We start from the raw sequence: 18,058 nt of genomic DNA on the forward strand, positions 1-18,058 counted from the left end.
GCATTATCCAGGTAAACAGCAGATACACTTAAGAGGAAACCTATTTTTAATTATATCTTAGTTTGTTGAATCTTCAGGTGTTAATATATAGATAATATAATTATTATTTTCCAATATACATTAAATGAAATAAGAACAAAGAGAAAAATATATCATATCCCCATTTGCAATGATGACTGCAATTCAGTGCTTTCATTCTTAATGGCTATGACCTTTTTGTTACAGATACAGACAAGCACACCAAGAGATGTGAAAGAGATTAAAATTATACTCTCACCTGGATCATATGTTGGCATTCCCCTGCATGACTGGGGACTCCTTCAGAATCATTTGAACTCCTTGGATTCACCTGAGTGTCAGGAGGCTCCAGAGAGAAAACAGGAAATAGGGGCCTGAGAAACCTGAACTCGCTGTTTAGGGACCTGCCAGTTAAGCACACCTCATAGTTGTAACCCCGGGATAGTGATCCTGTACCAGAATCCACACAGTTCTCTTGAGAATTAGATCCCACAGCACAATTAGGTGCAGAGTTATAGTTTCCTATGAACTTTTTGCTTTTCTGAATCTTCATTATAATAAACATCACTACAGAAATGAGAAAAATAGTTGAGATGGCAGCCAAGCATATGATCAAATACACAGTCAGGCTGGGGTCTCCCTCCTCTATTGCTTCATCCTTAGGGAGATCCACACTTTTCATGTAAGGGTCAGAGAAGCCGTCCACTAGGAGAATTCTCAGAGTTACCGAGGAGGACTGGGGAGGATGTCCATTATCTCTGACTACAACGATAAGATTCTGCTTGAAGGCGTCTCGACTGCTAACTGGCCTCATGGTTTTCACTTCTCCATTCTGGGCCCCCACAGCGAACAGATCCGGTTCTGTGGCCTTCAGCAGCTGATAGGAAAACCAAGAGTTCTGGCCGGAATCCCTGTCCACAGCCACCACCTTGGTGACCAGGTAGCCTGCCTCGGCCCCCCTGGGAACCAGGTCATTTGATGGGGAAGTGCTGTTCTGAAGAGGGTAGAGGATGAAGGGGGCATTGTCATTTTTGTCCACGATATGAACTCGGACAATCACCTCTGAGCTCAGTGGAGGGGAACCTGAATCCTGAGCTCTCACAGTCACATGGAAATCTTTTACTTCCTCATAATCCAGAGACCGAATGGCATACAGGTTCCCCGTCTCAGAGTTGATGGAGACGTAAGAGGATGTGGGGCCATCACTGACCTTTCCAGGCAAAAGAGAGTATGTCACTTTGGCATTCTGCTCTGTGTCCAGATCAACAGCATGGATCGAACCAATCAGGAGACCTGGAATATTGTTTTCTCTTAATTGCATTTCATAGAATGTTGTTTCAAAAACTGGAGGGTTGTCATTGACATCTGAGATGTGAACATGAACTATTCTTGTTGAAGTGAGCCTGGGAGAGCCCCGGTCAGTGGCTGTGATGGTGATATTATACTCGGAGGCTTGTTCTCTGTCCAGAGGCTGTTGCGTCACAAGCTGGTAATAATTGTTCTCAGTGGGTTTTAACACAAAGGGCAGGTTTGTCTCAGCAGTGCAGGCAGTTCTGCCGTTGTGTCCAGAGTCCCCGTCTATGACACTGAAGAGGGCCACCACTGTGTCTGGGGGAGAGTCCTCAGGTAAGGGACTGGTGATGGATGTGATGATCACCTCTGGGGCATTGTCATTCTCATCTTCAACCTCTACAATGACTTTGCAGTAAGCAGAAAGCCCCCCTCCATCTGTGGCTTTGATGTACATCTCATAATCACTGGTTTCTTCATAATCAGTTATTCCTGCAAGAATAATTTCCCCAGTGTATTTGTTTAACTTGAATGATCTGAGTTCATTTTCTGGCACTTCACTGAAAGAGTATGTGATGTGGGCATAGGAACCAAAATCCCTGTCAGTGGCTTCAACTTTAATAATCAGTGTATCCAATGGGCTGTTTTCCATTAGTTTCACTTTGTACACAGATTGGCCAAACTGTGGCACATTGTCATTGGCATCCAGAACATCAATGATTATTTGTGCTGTGCCAGTTCTCTTTGGGGTCCCTCCATCAACAGCGGATAGAATAAGGGAAATCTGTGGATTCACCTCACGGTCTAATGGTTTCTCCAATACCAATTCTACATATTTGCTACTATCACTATGACTTTGAACATCCAGCTTAAAATGTTCATTGGGACTAAGTGTGTAGTTCTGAACAGCATTTTCCCCTTTATCAGAATCCTGAGCTTTCTCCAAAGGGAATCGGGTATTTGTTGGAATGTGCTCAGATATTTCAAGAAGGAATTGACTTTTAGAGAATTTCGGGGAATTATCATTCACATCCTCTATCTGAACTTCGATTCTATGCAGCTGCAATGGATTTTCCAGCACGATTTCAGAGAGTATAACACAAGGGTCATTCTGACCACACAGAGCCTCTCGATCTATTTTATCCTTTAATATCACATCCCCAGAATGAGGATCCAGCTGGAAATACTGCTTGGAAGATTTAGAAACCAGCTGGGCTCTCCGAGCAGAAAGCTCTTTTGCATCCACTTTCAGATCTTTCAGCACATTAGCCACCAGAGACCCACTTTTCTTTTCTTCTGGTACTGAATAGCGAAAGGACTCACACATAGCTACACATGCACAGAGATACAAAAGAAAAGACAAAACTTGCCTGATGTTGAGATGTATTTCCATTTTCCTCACCTCACTTACAGTCCGATAAAAAATACAAGGTATTGTCCTCTTTTCTATCACATGTATTCCAAAACATATGCCTTCTTAACTGCATTTAGTTTTTGAAATGGACATTGTGGCCTCCTTCTTCCCACTGAAATTTCTGAAGATTTGCTTGCAATAAAGATCTGTTGCCTTTCTTTGGGGATTCTTTTGACTAATAGAATTTCTGCTCCCTGATTATCTGTTCTTTGTTGTGCAATACCACCACCTTGTGCTTCAACTGTGATAGGACTCCCATTAAGTTCTGTAATAAGAGCTTACAAACATGAGCGTCTGGGCTGGTGGAAGGGGGCAATTTCCTCCCTCCCCTGGATGAACCATAATCTCCAGATTCCCAGCTTTTATTTTTAAAAAGAGTATATTTCTAGCCTTTATAGAAGCTGAGCAATCAGGCAAAATATACAAAAACAACAACTACTACTTTTCTTTTTGGTAAGAAATTAGCCTGCACCCAGTGGAGGCTTGTCTGTTAAGGCAAATGGGACAGTGTCCCTCCAACTTCTGTCTGCCCTTGGCCAACCCTCACCTGTTTGCCTTCCTACTCACAACCAGACCAGGAGGTGGTACTAGGGATGGAGGAGAATTCCACTTATTTTGGAAGAGGAATTTTGAATAATTTGCATGCTCCCTGTGCATGCAGAGCAAGCATGCTTGCCTGAGCCAGAATGGATTTTCCCCAACACCAGATTTTTTCATCTGCTTTTTTGCTGCCGCTGCTGCCACTGCCGGACAAACTTCCCTGCCCTGCAAAAGGATGTCAACAACACCCCTCCACCTCCACCACCTCAATCTAACCCAGCTCAGAGGAGCCGCTGCCAGTGCTGCCACACCTCTCTTTCCTTCTGCAAAATAGCAGATCAGCATTGGAGGAGGAGCAGGTGGGAAGGAGCAACCCCCTGCCCAGGTGGAAGGAAAGGGTGGAGCGGCGGCAGCAGTGGTTCCTCCAACCTGGCCAATCGGATCAGATAAACTGAGAAAATGATGGAAACGAGCAGTCACAGGGCATAATGGCCTGCTGATCAGCCAGAACTTGAACGAATCAGGATACGCAAGCAGATCCCACCCCTAGGATGCTTCCTCCTCCTTAATTTCAGTGTTGCCTTTGTAGAATTAAGTAGGGAGGAGGATGGGGATGAAACTAGAATTAGTTGGCTCTGCATCTGATTGATGCTGGATTTACTTACTGTCGCACTGCCTGCCTTCTCCCCCACCAGTCCTCATGGGGGCACCAGTCACCACTGCCTGCTCCCCCATTCAGTAGGACTCTTTGCCCCCCTTCCCCTGGAAAAATGCTCCAGATGACCCTTCCTTGCAAAGTTTACAATATTCTACAGTGTGTACTCTTATTATTCAAACCTTGTGGTCACCACTCTAATGTGATCTAGCACTTAAATTTGGCAAATCAAATTAAAACAAATCTTTGTTTTGTTTTGTTTATCCAAGGGCCATCGATGGATCGGACAATCAAGCCTTTACTCAAAACTTCAAATTGGAAGGGATGAAATGGAGAGATGCTGTAGATCAAGGGTTGCCAACCTAGCATCTGTGAATGTCATGGTACCCACAAAGGCCTTCATTCATGCCCCCAGGTAGGGGACCCAGACTCTAAGTCTTTATTGTTTAGAAAAATCTTTAGCCCTCCTAGAAAGTTATGAAGCCAAATATGCAGGTACCTTTCAAAGCAATTTCTGCTCCCACCTTTCAGGGTTTTTAGCCAATGTGTGAAGTCAGAGCTGTGATTGATAAGTGAGTTGTTTGGAATCAATCAATTGGAATCCCTGTGGCCCTAAACTTCTGCTCCTCCTCCCTCCTGTTTCTTACTTATTTCCTAGTCTTTGGAATCTCCATAGTTTGCATTTCCTTTTCCCTAGCAATTAGAATCCATCTTTCCTGTGGTGGATTCATTTGATGTGAAATGTGAAAACTTTGCAAAGAAGCTTAGGCATGTCTCCTGCTGTGCAAGAGCTAAAGACTAGGCATTCATTCAGAATCCACTGCAAAGTTAACTTACAGTACAGGTGTACACATGTCTACTCAGAGGCAAGCCTTTTTGTGTTTAATGGGACTTACACCCAGGTTAGTAGATAGTAAGTACAGGATGGTAGCCTGAGGTTTGGTTTGTAGTTTACAATGAAAGAAATAGGGTTTTCATGCCTTTTACAGCTGTATGGCAGGCAGAAATTAACATTCTTTTCTAGTATGAAAATCCAAATATGGGAAAAGTTTTACCATGACTGCCACACACACCATGGCAGCCATTTTGTGACTGGCACCCCCAGCATTCTCTCAAAAAAGTGTGCCCACTGGTCCAAAAGGTTTGGGGAGCCCCTAAGATGAGTACTGATACTCATCTTAGAGGTAATATAGCAATGGTGTCACAAATTTACCATGTTTCATTGAGATCACTGTAAGAAAGGGCTGATTAAATAAAACATATGACACCAAGACTGTATCCATATACCACTGCACCCTGCAGCCCATATTTTATACATGTTTTATGGCCTGATATCAATCCACTTGCAGTGCTTTATAGAGATGGATCATTGCTGGTGGGTTTCTATGTGTGCCTCGACTAGGTGCTATATTCATTTGTTCTTTTAAATACTACGCGTAATCTTCTTCTGGACTCCCTTCATGATCTGAGATTTCACAACTCAGTCCTTAGTTGGTTTGCTTCATATTTGTCAGGCCATTCATTCAGTGTGTTGGCTGGAGGTTGTGCATCATCTTCCTTTCCCTCGCAGTTGGGGTTCCAAGGGCTCAGTCCTGGCCCCTTGTCATTTTCCCTCTATACTCCGTCCCTGGGTAATCTTATTTGATCTCATGGCCTTCACTATCATCTGTATGCCAATGATATACAGTTACATCTTTCAACCCCAATATCGAATTACAGCATGCCTCTTGGATATCTTTGCACGGATGTTTCATCATTGCCTGAAACTTAATATGGTGAAGACAGAATTGCTTATCTTTCCTCCCAGAATATTGACAGAACCAGACCTTTCTAGTCCATTTCTTCTGCAAAGACTCTAGTTCATGCTTTAGTCATTTCTCGCCTTGACTATTGCCGTCTCCTTTTGATTGCCCTACTGCTAACTTGTATTAGTCCACTGGTTTCTATTCAACATTCCGCTGCTAAGATCATTTATTTGGCCCATCCTTTCAGTCATGTCACTCCACTTTTGAAGATGCTCCATTGGCTCCCTATTCATTTTAGGATTTAGTATAAGCTTCTTGTTCTAACTTTTAAGGCCCTACAAGAGCTGGCTCCCCCTTATCTCTCAGCCCTTGTTTCTTATTCTAGCCCTGCTTGGGAGCTTCATTCATTGAACTCTATGCTTCTTACCCATCCCAGGAGTTTTTGTTCTCTAGCTCGGCTTCATCCATTTTCCCTTGTTGCTCCGTACTCGTGGAACCATTTCCTGGAGCGCTTGCGGACTGCTCCTTCAATTACTGTTTGTAAATCTCAGCTAAACGCCTTTCTTTTTCCCCAAAGCCTTTTGAATCCTGGTTTAGGTTTTACCTTTATAATTTTCCATATCCAGACTATGTGTACCTGAAGTGTTTTGTCTTGTTCCTTACCTGTTTCAGCCCCGTTCTTTCCCCCTATGTTCCCCTTTTATTTTTAGTTAGATTGTATGCCTTTTGTTGTAAGAATATGTTTTTATTTGTGTTTAGTCGTTTATTTTTTTTCTGTGCAGTGCCATGTGCACTGATGGTCCTATATAAACATATAAATAAATGCAACAGAGTTATGTGCTGACAGTAGCCTGTCCCCACCAACTAGCTGCAGTGTTTTGTACCAGCTGGAGCCTACAGACCAGGCCAAGAATAGCCCTACATCAAGGCAATTCCAATAATAAAGTCTTGAGGTTACCAGTGTATGAATCGCAGTGGCCTGGCCACCTCTGCCCAAGAATAGCTGTAGTTGGTATACCAGGCATAGCTGGCAAAAGATACTCCTAGCCACTGACACTACCTGAGCCTCCAGCAACAAAGATTGATCCTCCAAACTTTTTTTCAGAGGAAGTGCATCTGAGTCCAGAACAGGCAACTGGTCAGTCACACGGACACGGGAACCACACATCCACACTGCCTCCATCTTCCCAGGGTTCAAATTCATAATGAATTTCATGAAGACTACCTTCCATGGACCTGAAGCTTTTGGCAGGTTATAAACTTGAGAGACACTCCACCCCAACATGGCCTGTATGATTTTTTAAATGGTTTCAGTTTGCTGCACTTTGCAAAGAGGCTGCTTGAGACCCAATGGAAAAACTAGCTGAAAGAGTTAAGATTATCATCTCTTACTATATAAGGATTATATGAGGATGTTGCCAGTCATATACACAGCACATGGCCTTTGGAAATCCAATCAATGCAACCCCCAAAGTAATTGTAAAAGTTTGGCCCTCAAGAGAGCAGCCCATTGTTCAAATCTTATCAAGCTAGCTAAAAGTGAATGCCACCACCTGTATTCACAAAAGAAAAGCCCATTAATAAGACTATATAACTCATAATAGGTATGGGAATTAAGGAATGACACCTGCCTAATTCAATCTGTTCTGCATTCTCCTTTGAGGCCTTGGTCAGAAAGGTATAAAAACTGCACTCCTAGAGCCATTTTCTGTTCTGGATTCTGGGCTCAGGGCTCTGGGTCCTGGTTGCCCAGTCCCATTCTGAAATCACCAGCTGAATCACTGGTTCTTGGTTATCGCCTGTGAGTCCTGGTCACCCACCCACTTCCACTCTGCTGAATATCATTCTACCTGAAATTGACTGCTGAATCACTTAGCCAGCCACAACCCAGGGGTCTGACTCTCCTGCTTTTCTTTCACTATTTCTGGACCCTGCCTGCCAGGGCTGGCGGCAGGCAGGCTGGGACCCTTGGGCACCAGCCTGCCCCGGGCCCTGGCACACGCATGCACACTCCACCTACCTACCTTTTCCTTGGTGAATGCTGCATGCGCTGTGCATGCCTGCCTGCCATCAACCAAGATAGTGGCCGACACTTCCCTAAGGGGCTGATGCCTCCACCACCATCTTGGTTGGTGCTACGCATGTGCATCCTTGCCATCAACCAAGATGGTGGCAGGGGCATCAGCCCCTTAGGGAAATCTCAGACGCCATCTTGGTTGATGGCAGGCTTGCGACCACAGTGCAATCAGCATTTATGTTAAGGAAGAGGTGGGGGGCATGCAGGGGGCCTGCATGCAGCGGGCCTGTGTGGCAGGCAGTAAGAGGTGCCTGGGAGCTCCCTCTCGTGATTTGTGGCAGGGTTGGGAGCCGATGCTGCCGTGGATTGCAGAAGGGAGCACTACCCATCCAACCTAAGGAGGGGCCCTTCAGGGGCCCTTGACCAGGGCTCAACTTGGCTGCCCTCTGGCGCCAGCCCTGTTGCCTGCTGAAACAGAGGTCCTTGCTTGCTGAAGCTGCTCAAAAGCTCTTTTCAGGGCTCCACTGCTTTTCCTGCTTTCCCCTAGACCTTTGCTAGCCAAAGCAGTGATCCAAGAAGCCATTTCAGGGCCTGCCTGCTGCATTCATTTCTTCCCTGCCTAACCCAGGAGTTTCAATGTGCTCCAGTTCTATGTCTAGATTGCCCACCAGAGCTGGGAAAGGTATATCTTGCTCTCTATCCTGTCTTCTGGAGGTCCTTTCCCTATAAACTGTAGCCTCCACATCTGCTCCCTCTGCCTATCTTTGACTTGTGTGTGACTGTTTTTCAGAAGCCACACTCTAGTCAGGGGTGTAGTGAGACAATTTTCATGGGGGGGGGCAGAGACAAAAATTGAGGGGGGCAGAAGATTTGGGGCATTGGTCATTATAAAAGAGGTTTCTGGGGAGAAACCTTTCATAGGTAATGACAAAAAGAACCCAGTTTATGAATTTTAATTAGGAACTATGACTTGTGAAGTTTACAAAAAAAGCAAATCAATTTAAATACAATATTTTCCACATGCAAAATTGTCTAAACTAAATAACAGTGACTAGGAAGTAAATGTATACTGTGCAAGGCATCCTACCATAATGATATGAACTGTTAATAAAGTCTAATGCTCCGTGATTTCTCTACAAACTTGCAGAGGAACTGTTCACTTGAAATTCCTTCAGCTATGTTACTGTCAAAAGCTAAGATTACTAAGTTTGTTTTTCTGTGATGAAGCATTGAACGCCTGTATGGTGACAACACACATGTCAAAGTTGAGAATGAATTTTCACATACAGCTGTAGATGCACCAAAGGTGAGTCCTGCTGCATACAAACTTTACATGCGTGGAGAGGCTTCCTTGTACCGGTACGGTACAATGTTTTAGTAAGCTCGTGAACTGCGGGTTCTGTTCTCCTGAGGCAACTGCTTCCTGGAACTAACTACCTTGGTCTCCTCTGCCATGTCAGGTAAGCAATTAAGAGAAGTTTCATTATACTCTTTAAAACCATTTTGAAATGGAACCAGATCGAAAGGATATATTTTTCAACTTTTTAAACAAGCTAGGGAAGAAATGTCCTCCAGGGATGCACACACACATTATATTCCAGGTCACTGTTGCCTGGGCTAAGTTAGTAAGGTCTCAAGGTGAATAATAGAATTTAAAAGTACGCAGGCTCAGGCCATTTATTTCTGAGGCTTGGGGCTGGTTCACATGGCAATTTAATGTGAGATTGGTGCTACTTGAATCCCCATTTAATTCACAGGGTTTACATAACATTGCAGGCAAAGGGAAGGTGTGTCACTGCTTTTCCCTTTAAATCCAAATTAAACCAACCCTCTGAAAATGCGAAAAGTGAAGGAAAAACCTTTTCCGCTTCGCTGCGCTCCTCCCATGTAGGCGCTTTGCTCCAATGTTTTTTGCTGGGCGGTGGCTCGTCACTTTCAGATACTCCCCTTTCTCCACCCACTAAATTCTCCATAAATTCCATTTTATTTCCAGTGGCTCAAGAAGCAACTTCCGACTGACTGCTTCTGAACTGCTGCAGCCTTTCTTCCTTTCACCTCTTTCTCTCCCAGTGAACTGCCTTCCTTCACTCCTGTTCTTTCCTTTTTAAACTTCAGCATGTTTCAGACTCTTTCCATCCAAACTCCCTCGGGCTTTGCAAAAGTGAAGCTGAGTTACCCCTGCAACTTTTCCGCACACCGCTGCCAATCTGCAGGAAGGAAGGGAATGTTGGGCTGTGAAGCATGTGGGTTCAGTGTCGGCGTCTACTTTTCATTGCAGCATCGTTTTAGTCTCTCTCTCTCTCACACACACACACAGACAACCTGTCTCTGACTACCTAATTAAAAAAAAAAAGGAATAGGGGGGGATCTAATCAGTGTGATGTCAATTTCATGCCGAGGCACTCTCCTGGCTTCAGCCTTGAAGCCCAAACAGTTATGGGGGATTGCACCCCCCCTCTCCATTCTGAGTTCCATAGTCTCTTCTTCCAACCAAATCATGAGTATGTGTGTTCGTTATTTAACAGTCCCCTGCATGATGGTCAATGGAACCCCCCCAATATCACTGTATTGCCCAATTACCAATGTGACAGAAGGTGCACGCATGCACGGACACACACACACTCGTCCACTAAAAATTGCATTTCAGAAGTACTTAATAAAAAGGGTTTTTGCTATAAATATGTCAGGAGGAAATGAAACTGACAAAAAAGTTTTTGCGTGCAATCGACAAGAAACAATGGGGGGGGAAACCATCCCCTTCTCCATTAGCAATACTCCAGAAGTAGTAAACATGTAAATTTGGGGGCGGGGCCACAAGGAAACAGCAATACTAAATGTGAATAGAAAACAGCAGATTGGAAGGTAGTGGAAAATAATGGACTGGAAGGTACAGTATGGCCCCGCTTCCTGGCATTCCACTAATGCGGCGGCTTTCATTCCCCGTTTTAAAGCCAATTTTGCTGATCTTGCGGCATTTTGGGCATTTTGCAGCATTTTTGCACGACACTCCCCATTATATTCATTGGGGTTCCGCTTTACGGTGATTTCCGCTTTACAGCGGGGGTCCGGAACAGAACCTGCCATATAAGCAGGGCCCGCCTGTAGTGTGAATCTTGCAAATCTATCACAAAGGCAAAAGCTGTGTCTTTACTGCAAAGTTCACCTCACGTGTGAAGGAGCCCTTGTAGTTCCTAATCATCATGTCTCCTTTGGTGGTGTGCTTAGGCTGCTTCACACTTTGATTGGGTAGGATATTGCTTTGCCTGCACATTTTTCTTCTCAGTCAGCTAATTGGCAAGAACCTCCTTGTCTTTATAACTTAAAAAAACAAGCACACCACAGGATTTGGAGACTTGACTTAAAAATCATTCTCTCTGTCACTGGCTCGTGGTGTGTTGGGTAAATTACTCTGGTATCCTTTCAATCAAAGGGGTACCCAACTGGCCATGGCTTACAGCAGAAATGAAACAATAGTCAAGTAGCACTTTAGGAACATAGGAACAGAAATGCAACAACGAAAAATACAAGAAAATATCCAAAAGTAGTTTGTTTGTTTTTAAAAAGCTAGCTTTTGGCTAGACAGTTTTGTGACATATGTAATAGTGGAGGGGGAAGAATGAAATTGAAATATTTGTTAAAACACCACCAGATTCTGACCATAAAATATTTGACATCCACTAGATTTCCCACTAGACAGGAAAATTTGCCACCAGAAATGCACCTAAAAACACCAGATTTTACTGGGAAAATCATTAAATTGGCAACAATGGGAGAGATGCTCTGCAATGCATAACAATATGGCCTTGCCTTCCTCCAATTGCAGACCCTTAGGTTTGCCAACTCCCTCCCCCATCCAACAAGATTTGTGTTCACTTCATTCACACAAGGACCATCAGGCTCAAACACAGTGTTCCAATGTTATTATCTGAACATGGCCTTGTAGGTTAGGAGCGGAGCCACTGTAAAACTGTGTTCCAGGAGTATACCATGGTCAATAGTATCAAAAGCCACTGAGAGACTGAGCAGTACAAGCAGATTCACAATTGCCCTGTCCCGCTCGTGGTACAAGTCATCATAATAAAGGCATAGGTAAGTGCAACAGATAAAATAGAGGCATTGAATAAAAACATATCTAACTCATCAAATGTCTGTGTAAATAAATTTTTTTAGCTATATCAAAACACACCATAAGAGAGGAGCCAACTGAGCATACTGGAGCTAAGTGTTCCACAATTTGGAGCAGCCACAGAGAGGGCCTTTTCTTCATTCCCCGCTTTTCTACCTGAGTGTCCCACTATAGCTGAGAGATAGAGAAGGACTTCTTTATCAGATCTTAGGCCCAGTTAGCTGGGCCTTCCACCACAGGGTTCAGTCAAAGTTAGGATTGCCATGTTACTTAGCTTCTTTGCACACAGAAGTTAAGAGTTCAATAAACACATGGCATATCCATAGGACCCACAGCAATCATTGGAAGAAATACAATACAACACTTGCCAGGAAGTGATCCTTTTGCATAACTTGCATCATGTGAGACCATATAGGTCTTGTAGAACAACATAATGGCCATGAGAGTTTCCATAGCAAGTCATGTTTCCAGACGCGTCATGGTCCATGATGTGGTATGAGAGTTGCCTGTAGAACATGCCATTTGTTCCAATGAAAGGTCCTTTGAAGAACCATGTAGGAACAGAACCAACTTCAGTTGCATCCTGAACATCGTGAGTTGTACCTGTGGAACTTGTATACAATGTATGACTTATGATTACACTCACATAATTACATGTATTTATCACAAAGATGGAAAGCAACAGATACATTTTGTTGATGCACATCACGCAGTAATGTATTTGCCAAAGTTCAGTGCTAGATCACATTAGAGTGACATCTTTGAAATCCTGATAAAATTTCATTGATTAAACATGGCCCCAAAATGCCACTTAAATAAAAACTACAAATGTTTCACACTACTATTAGACAGAAGCACATGCTAGACTTTCCCCTTGGCCTAACATAACAAACCATTTCCCAAAAGATGCAGTACAAATGGAGAAATCTTTATGGAAAAAACACCCCAGCAAAGTCCGTGGAAGAAAAACGCACAGCACCTGTCAATTTGCCATGAAGTCCCTTGTCAAACATCTAACTCAATCAAAATAAGCTATTTCTTATCCTTTCTATCCCAAATTCGGCATGGACTACCTCCAAACCTCTCCCACACTGCCAAGTTTCAAGTCAGTCTGTTGAACCATTTTCTAATGATAAACTGTACAACCTATTCCTTACACTGAAGGGCCATAGGTCAGCGGTAGAGCATTTGCTTTGCATGCAGCAAGTCCCAAGTGTAATCCCTGGGACCTCCACTATCTCTGAGATAGATGGTCTGATGGTCTGACCCGGTGCGATGTTTTTTCTTCTGTTTGCTCCTCCCCTGCTCCCAGTTTCTCATCAGAATGGCAGAATGAGATTCAGCTGACTCACCCTTAATGTATTTATTAGCAGGTCAAATAGCAAAACAGAGCTTTTTGTTTGTATAAAATGCATTTTTTAAAAAATGCCTGGGTAAATAAAAAGTGTTCATCTAGCACTGAAAAGCCATAAAGATGATGCCAGGCAAGTCTCTCTTGGGAGGCTATTCCATTGCTGGGGTGCCACCACCAAGAAGGCTCTCTAAACAATTTCATATATGTAACTGGGATGCCTGGTCCAACACGTCTCCTGTGTACACATACTTGGGGATTTAAAGGTGTAGATATGACATCCACACTTCAGGGGTATATTCTAGGACATACTGGCAATTAGTGTGTAAGTGTTTGACCTAGTTTCAATAGAGAGATGGTTCAGTGGCGGAAGAACTAAGGCGCATGAAGGAAGATACCTAAACTCAGCAATGAGCTTGGAAGGAGTGACCTGCCTGAGTAAATAAAGGATGGGAAAGGAGGAGGAGGAGCAGATAGGAAATACTGAAGAAAATGACTGACCAGTATAAATATAGAGGGTATGAAGGGAATGAAATTCTCACATGGATTTAAAATAAAGAGACCAAGTTAAAACTGAAGCTTTCTCTTTAGCCACTATATATTTTATCAACAAAGAATGAGAAAAACGTCTGATGTGATTAATTACCAAGCAAAAAAGCATTCCCAATGTCATGGTGACTCACTGGTAAACTGAGAAACTCTTTCACCTTTTCCTCTGCTTCTTTTTCTCCCACCTGCTCAGGAATATCTTGGGAACCAGAAGGCATCCTGTGGTTCACAGAGATGTTTGGGTCCCCGACAGAAAAAACAGGAATGAGGGGCCTGAGAAATCTGAACTCACTGCTTAAGGACCCACCAGTTAAGCAAACATCATAGTGGTAACTCCTGGAAAGTGACCCACTCTGAGAATCGGTGCAGTTTTCTGGAATATCAGGCCTGGCAGGTGGGAAGTGAGGAGGTGCGGCGATAAAATTTCCCCTGGGATCCTTCTTGTAGATCTTGATAACAACAAATGAAACAATGCAAACTAGGAACACAAAGGAGACTGCAGCCAGGCAGATCACCAGATACAAGGTCAAGGTTCCATCTTCTTCATGTTCTTGGTTACTAACCTCCACAGCCTTCATGTAAGGATCTGAAAAGCCATCCACTGGAAGGACATTGAGCATTGCAGTGCTGGTCTGGGGAGGGAGCCCATTGTCTCGCACCACTATCATGAGTCTCTGCTTGCTTGTGTCTCGCTCATTCAGGGGCCTCCTGGTTCTCACTTCTCCATTCTGGGCTCCTATACTGAATAGGCCAGGGTCTGTGGCCTTCAGCAACTCATAGGAAAGCCAGGAGTTCTGACCAGAATCTCCATCCACAGCCACCACCTTGGTCACCAGGTAACCGGCCTCTGCTGACTTGGGGACCAGCTCATTGCAGGGAGATGTACTGTTCTGAAGGGGGTAGAGGAAGAAGGGAGCGTTATCATTTTCATCTGTGACAACAAATCTGACAATAACTTCTGAGGTCAAAGGAGGAGACCCGCCATCTGTAGCCCTCACTGTCACTTTGAAATCCTTGATCAGCTCATAATCCAGAGATCTGAGGGCATACAAATTTCCAGTTGCAGAGTTGACTGAGATGTATGAGGCCACAGGGCCATCACCAACCTTCCCAGGCAAAAGTGAGTAGGTGAGTTTGGCATTCCGCTCTGTGTCCAGATCAGCAGCATGGACTGAGCCAATCAGCAATCCGGGGATATTATTTTCCTGTATTTGTATTTCAGATGCAGACTTTTCAAATACTGGAGGGTTGTCATTGACATCTGAGATCTGAACATTAATAATTCTTGTTGAAGTGAGCCTTGGAGAGCCCCTATCAATAACTATGGTGGTGATATTATACTCCGTGATTTTCTCTCTGTCCAGGGGACTTTGGATCACAAGTTGGTAATAGTTATTCACTGTGGGTTTTAACACAAAGGGAAGATTTATGTCCACGGAGCAAACTGTTCTTCCATTGTCCCCAGAGTCTCTGTCTGTGACACTGAACAGGGCAACAAGTGTCTCTAAGGGAGAATCCTCTGGTAAAGGGCTGGTGATGGATATGATTGACACATCTGGGGCATTGTCATTCACGTCCTCAACGTCGACCAGGACCTTGCAGTATCCTGCAAGACCCCCTCCATCTGTTGCTCTGATATTGATGTCATAACTGTTTTCTTCTTCATAATCAATTTGTCCCAAAACAGTGATTTCTCCAGTGATTTCATTTAAATGAAACAAATTGTATATTTTTTCAGGCACCCGGTGGAATGAGTAGGTAATCTGCGCATTTGAACCAGAATCCAAATCTGTGGCTTCCACTTTGGAGACCAGAGTGTCCCGTGGGCTGTTTTCCTTCAATCTTACTTTGTATTCAGACTGAGTAAACTGAGGAGAATTATCATTAATGTCCAAAACATTAATATTTATTTGAACTGTGCCCGTTCTCTGTGGCACCCCTCCATCAACAGCTGTGAGAGTCAATCCAAAGTTTGGCTCCTTCTCTCTGTCTAGTGGTTTCTCAAGAACAAGATCCACATACTTGCTCCCACCCTCATTGCTTTTAACATCAAGCTGGAAATGCTCGTTGGAACTGAGGGTGTAGTTTTGGATGCCATTTTTCCCTAGGTCCTCATCTTGCGCAGATTCCAAGGGGAAATGCATATTTGTAGAAACTATTTCAGGAATGTCCAGTTCAAATTCATTTTTAGAGAATTTGGGAGTGTTGTCATTTATGTCTTCTATCTTGATTTCAATACTGTAGATCTTTAAGGGGCTTTGGAGCACAATTTCAGACAGTAATAAGCAAGGATCAATCTGGCCACACAAAGCCTCTCGGTCTATTTTATCATTTATCAACAGATTCCCAGAGTGGGTATCAAGGTGGAAATACTGCTTAGTGCTTTTGGACACTAGCTGGGCTCTGCGAACAGAGAGCTCCCTGGTTCCCAGCTTCAAGTCTTTCACTACATTAGCCACCAAAGACCCACTTTTCTTTTCTTCAGGCACAGAATAGTGAATTGAAATACTCAGTGCTGCAGGAACACAAAGAAAAAGCAAAATGTACAGACCTTGTTTCCTCTTGAAGCAGTCTCCCATGGTTCAAAGTTTTCCCTCTTCAGTTTCAGGCCAAAATATGACGTTTCGGACTGTTGCATCCAATGACCATCTCTAAGAATGGGGAAATAAATGTGGTGCTGCAGTGTTGATGGCTTTGCTGTACTCTATGTTATCTCTTTAGCACAGAAAAAAAACTAACCGTCTTTTGTTTCAGGCACCCTTGTGTTCATGGCTTCATGTGACGTCCTTCACAAAATTCTGAATTCCAGTTAATGTGCTTTCCTATACTACCACCATGTGGCTGAATGAAGAACAATCACTAAGATTGAATTTCCCAGTGAACAATATGCTTAACAGGAAAGGCTCAGATTTAGTGTTTCTGTGCTCATAAAATCTTATTTTGTTACTAAGAAAATACTCAGCAGGTGAGAAAGTTTATGGAAATGTCACCCTAAAGATTAGATGTAACTGAAAACTTCTTGGTGCAAACCTCTCCATACATAAATTTATTTTGAACCTTTTATTTCTGGGCCTGTTTAAGCATCTATCTCTTTGCATGTTGGTTGCTAGATAAGCACTAGTATAACAGCTCCTGTTATCACAGAGACAATGATACTTTACTAAGAAATATTCCAAAAAGCAGTGAGAAAAGCTACAGTTTAGAAACTCTTTGCTATATGAAAGATTGCAGATAATAAAAACAGTTTATTGTCTTCTGCGGTCTGTTCAAGACTGTTGCTATTTTGCAGATGGGATACAATCACATCCCAGAATATTCAGTATGTACCATAGATGTGGTGCTCTTGTACAACAAACTTGTTGGCCCCCAAAATCAAACTGTTTGCAGTAGGAAAAGTGACAGAAAAATGTGGGACAACAATTGCTTGATGCAATCTTTTATAACCTCTCCACAAACTCACCTGAATTAATGTTCAATTAACAGCTGACGTATAACTCTCCTGCAAAGAAATCAGGAATGCTCAATAAACAGGTCACCTGGAAGCAACCTGCTTCCCAGCTTTTGAGTAATATCTCCCCCTCCCCGATACTGGCCAAAATAGTTTGGGAAGAAGGGGACAGTGAGATTCAAAGAGCTGTATAAAATTATATATTGCGCAGTATAAATATTCATGCATCATTATGATATTCCTCTATCCATAGACAGAAACAATATCGAAATACAAAGATACAGGCAAACAGGAACAGAAGAAAATGGGAATTTCAGACCCTCCCTCTGATTTCCTACACATCTTTGCATTCAAGCTTACACCTCACCTTAGTAGGACCAAACGAGAGATAAATATAGCATTGGAAAGTTACAAAAGCCAGTTTGAAAGGAAACCACGCACAAAGGATGCAAATGGCATTCTCACCTGGATCATATGTTGGCTTTCATTTGCACGCCTGGGGAGTTCTTGGGGACCATTTGAATTCCGTGGATTCACCTGAGTGTCAGGAGGCTCCACAGAGAAAACAGGAAATAGGGGCCTCAGAAACCTGAACTCGCTGCTCAGGGATCCGCCAGTTAAGCACACCTCATAGTTGTAACCCCGGGATAGTGAGCCGGTACCAGAATCCACACAGTTGTCTTGAGAATTAGGTCCCACAGGGAAATTAGGTGCAGAGTTATAATTCCCTATGAACTTTTTGTTTTTCTGAATCTTGACTGCAGTAAACACAGCTATGGAAATGAGAAAAATAGTTGAGATGGCAGCCAAACATATGATCAGATACATAGTCAGGCTGGGGTCTCCCTCCTCTACTGCTTCATCCTTAGGTAGATCCACACTTTTCATGTAAGGGTCGGAAAAGC

General features: G+C 43.4%; 2 protein-coding genes across 4 annotated transcripts in view; both read right to left on the reverse strand.

Annotated features, from left to right (window-relative positions):
• The window catches only part of LOC133365089 (protocadherin beta-16-like), a 93,903-nt gene that overhangs the window by 30,946 nt on the left and 44,899 nt on the right, over positions 1-18,058 (reverse strand). Inside the window, exon 1 of one of the 3 annotated variants that reach the window (XM_061586450.1) lies at positions 13,864-16,500. The exons of 1 other annotated variant lie outside the window; for it this stretch is intronic. In XM_061586450.1, the coding sequence (XP_061442434.1) occupies positions 13,864-16,284 (2,421 nt within the window). In that variant the 5' untranslated portion in view covers positions 16,285-16,500. Of the gene's footprint in view, positions 1-13,802; positions 16,501-18,058 lie in introns of those variants that run through there. One more of the 3 variants, XM_061586482.1, reaches the window with a different exon arrangement.
• On the reverse strand, positions 266-2,701 carry LOC133375573 (protocadherin beta-16-like). Its single transcript, XM_061607323.1, has one exon. It carries the CDS (start codon positions 2,699-2,701, stop codon positions 266-268), a length of 2,436 nt encoding a protein of 811 aa, XP_061463307.1.

The sequence above is a fragment of the Rhineura floridana genome, chromosome 1 (assembly GCF_030035675.1).
Source record: "Rhineura floridana isolate rRhiFlo1 chromosome 1, rRhiFlo1.hap2, whole genome shotgun sequence".
Classification (NCBI taxonomy): Eukaryota; Metazoa; Chordata; class Lepidosauria; order Squamata; family Rhineuridae; genus Rhineura; species Rhineura floridana.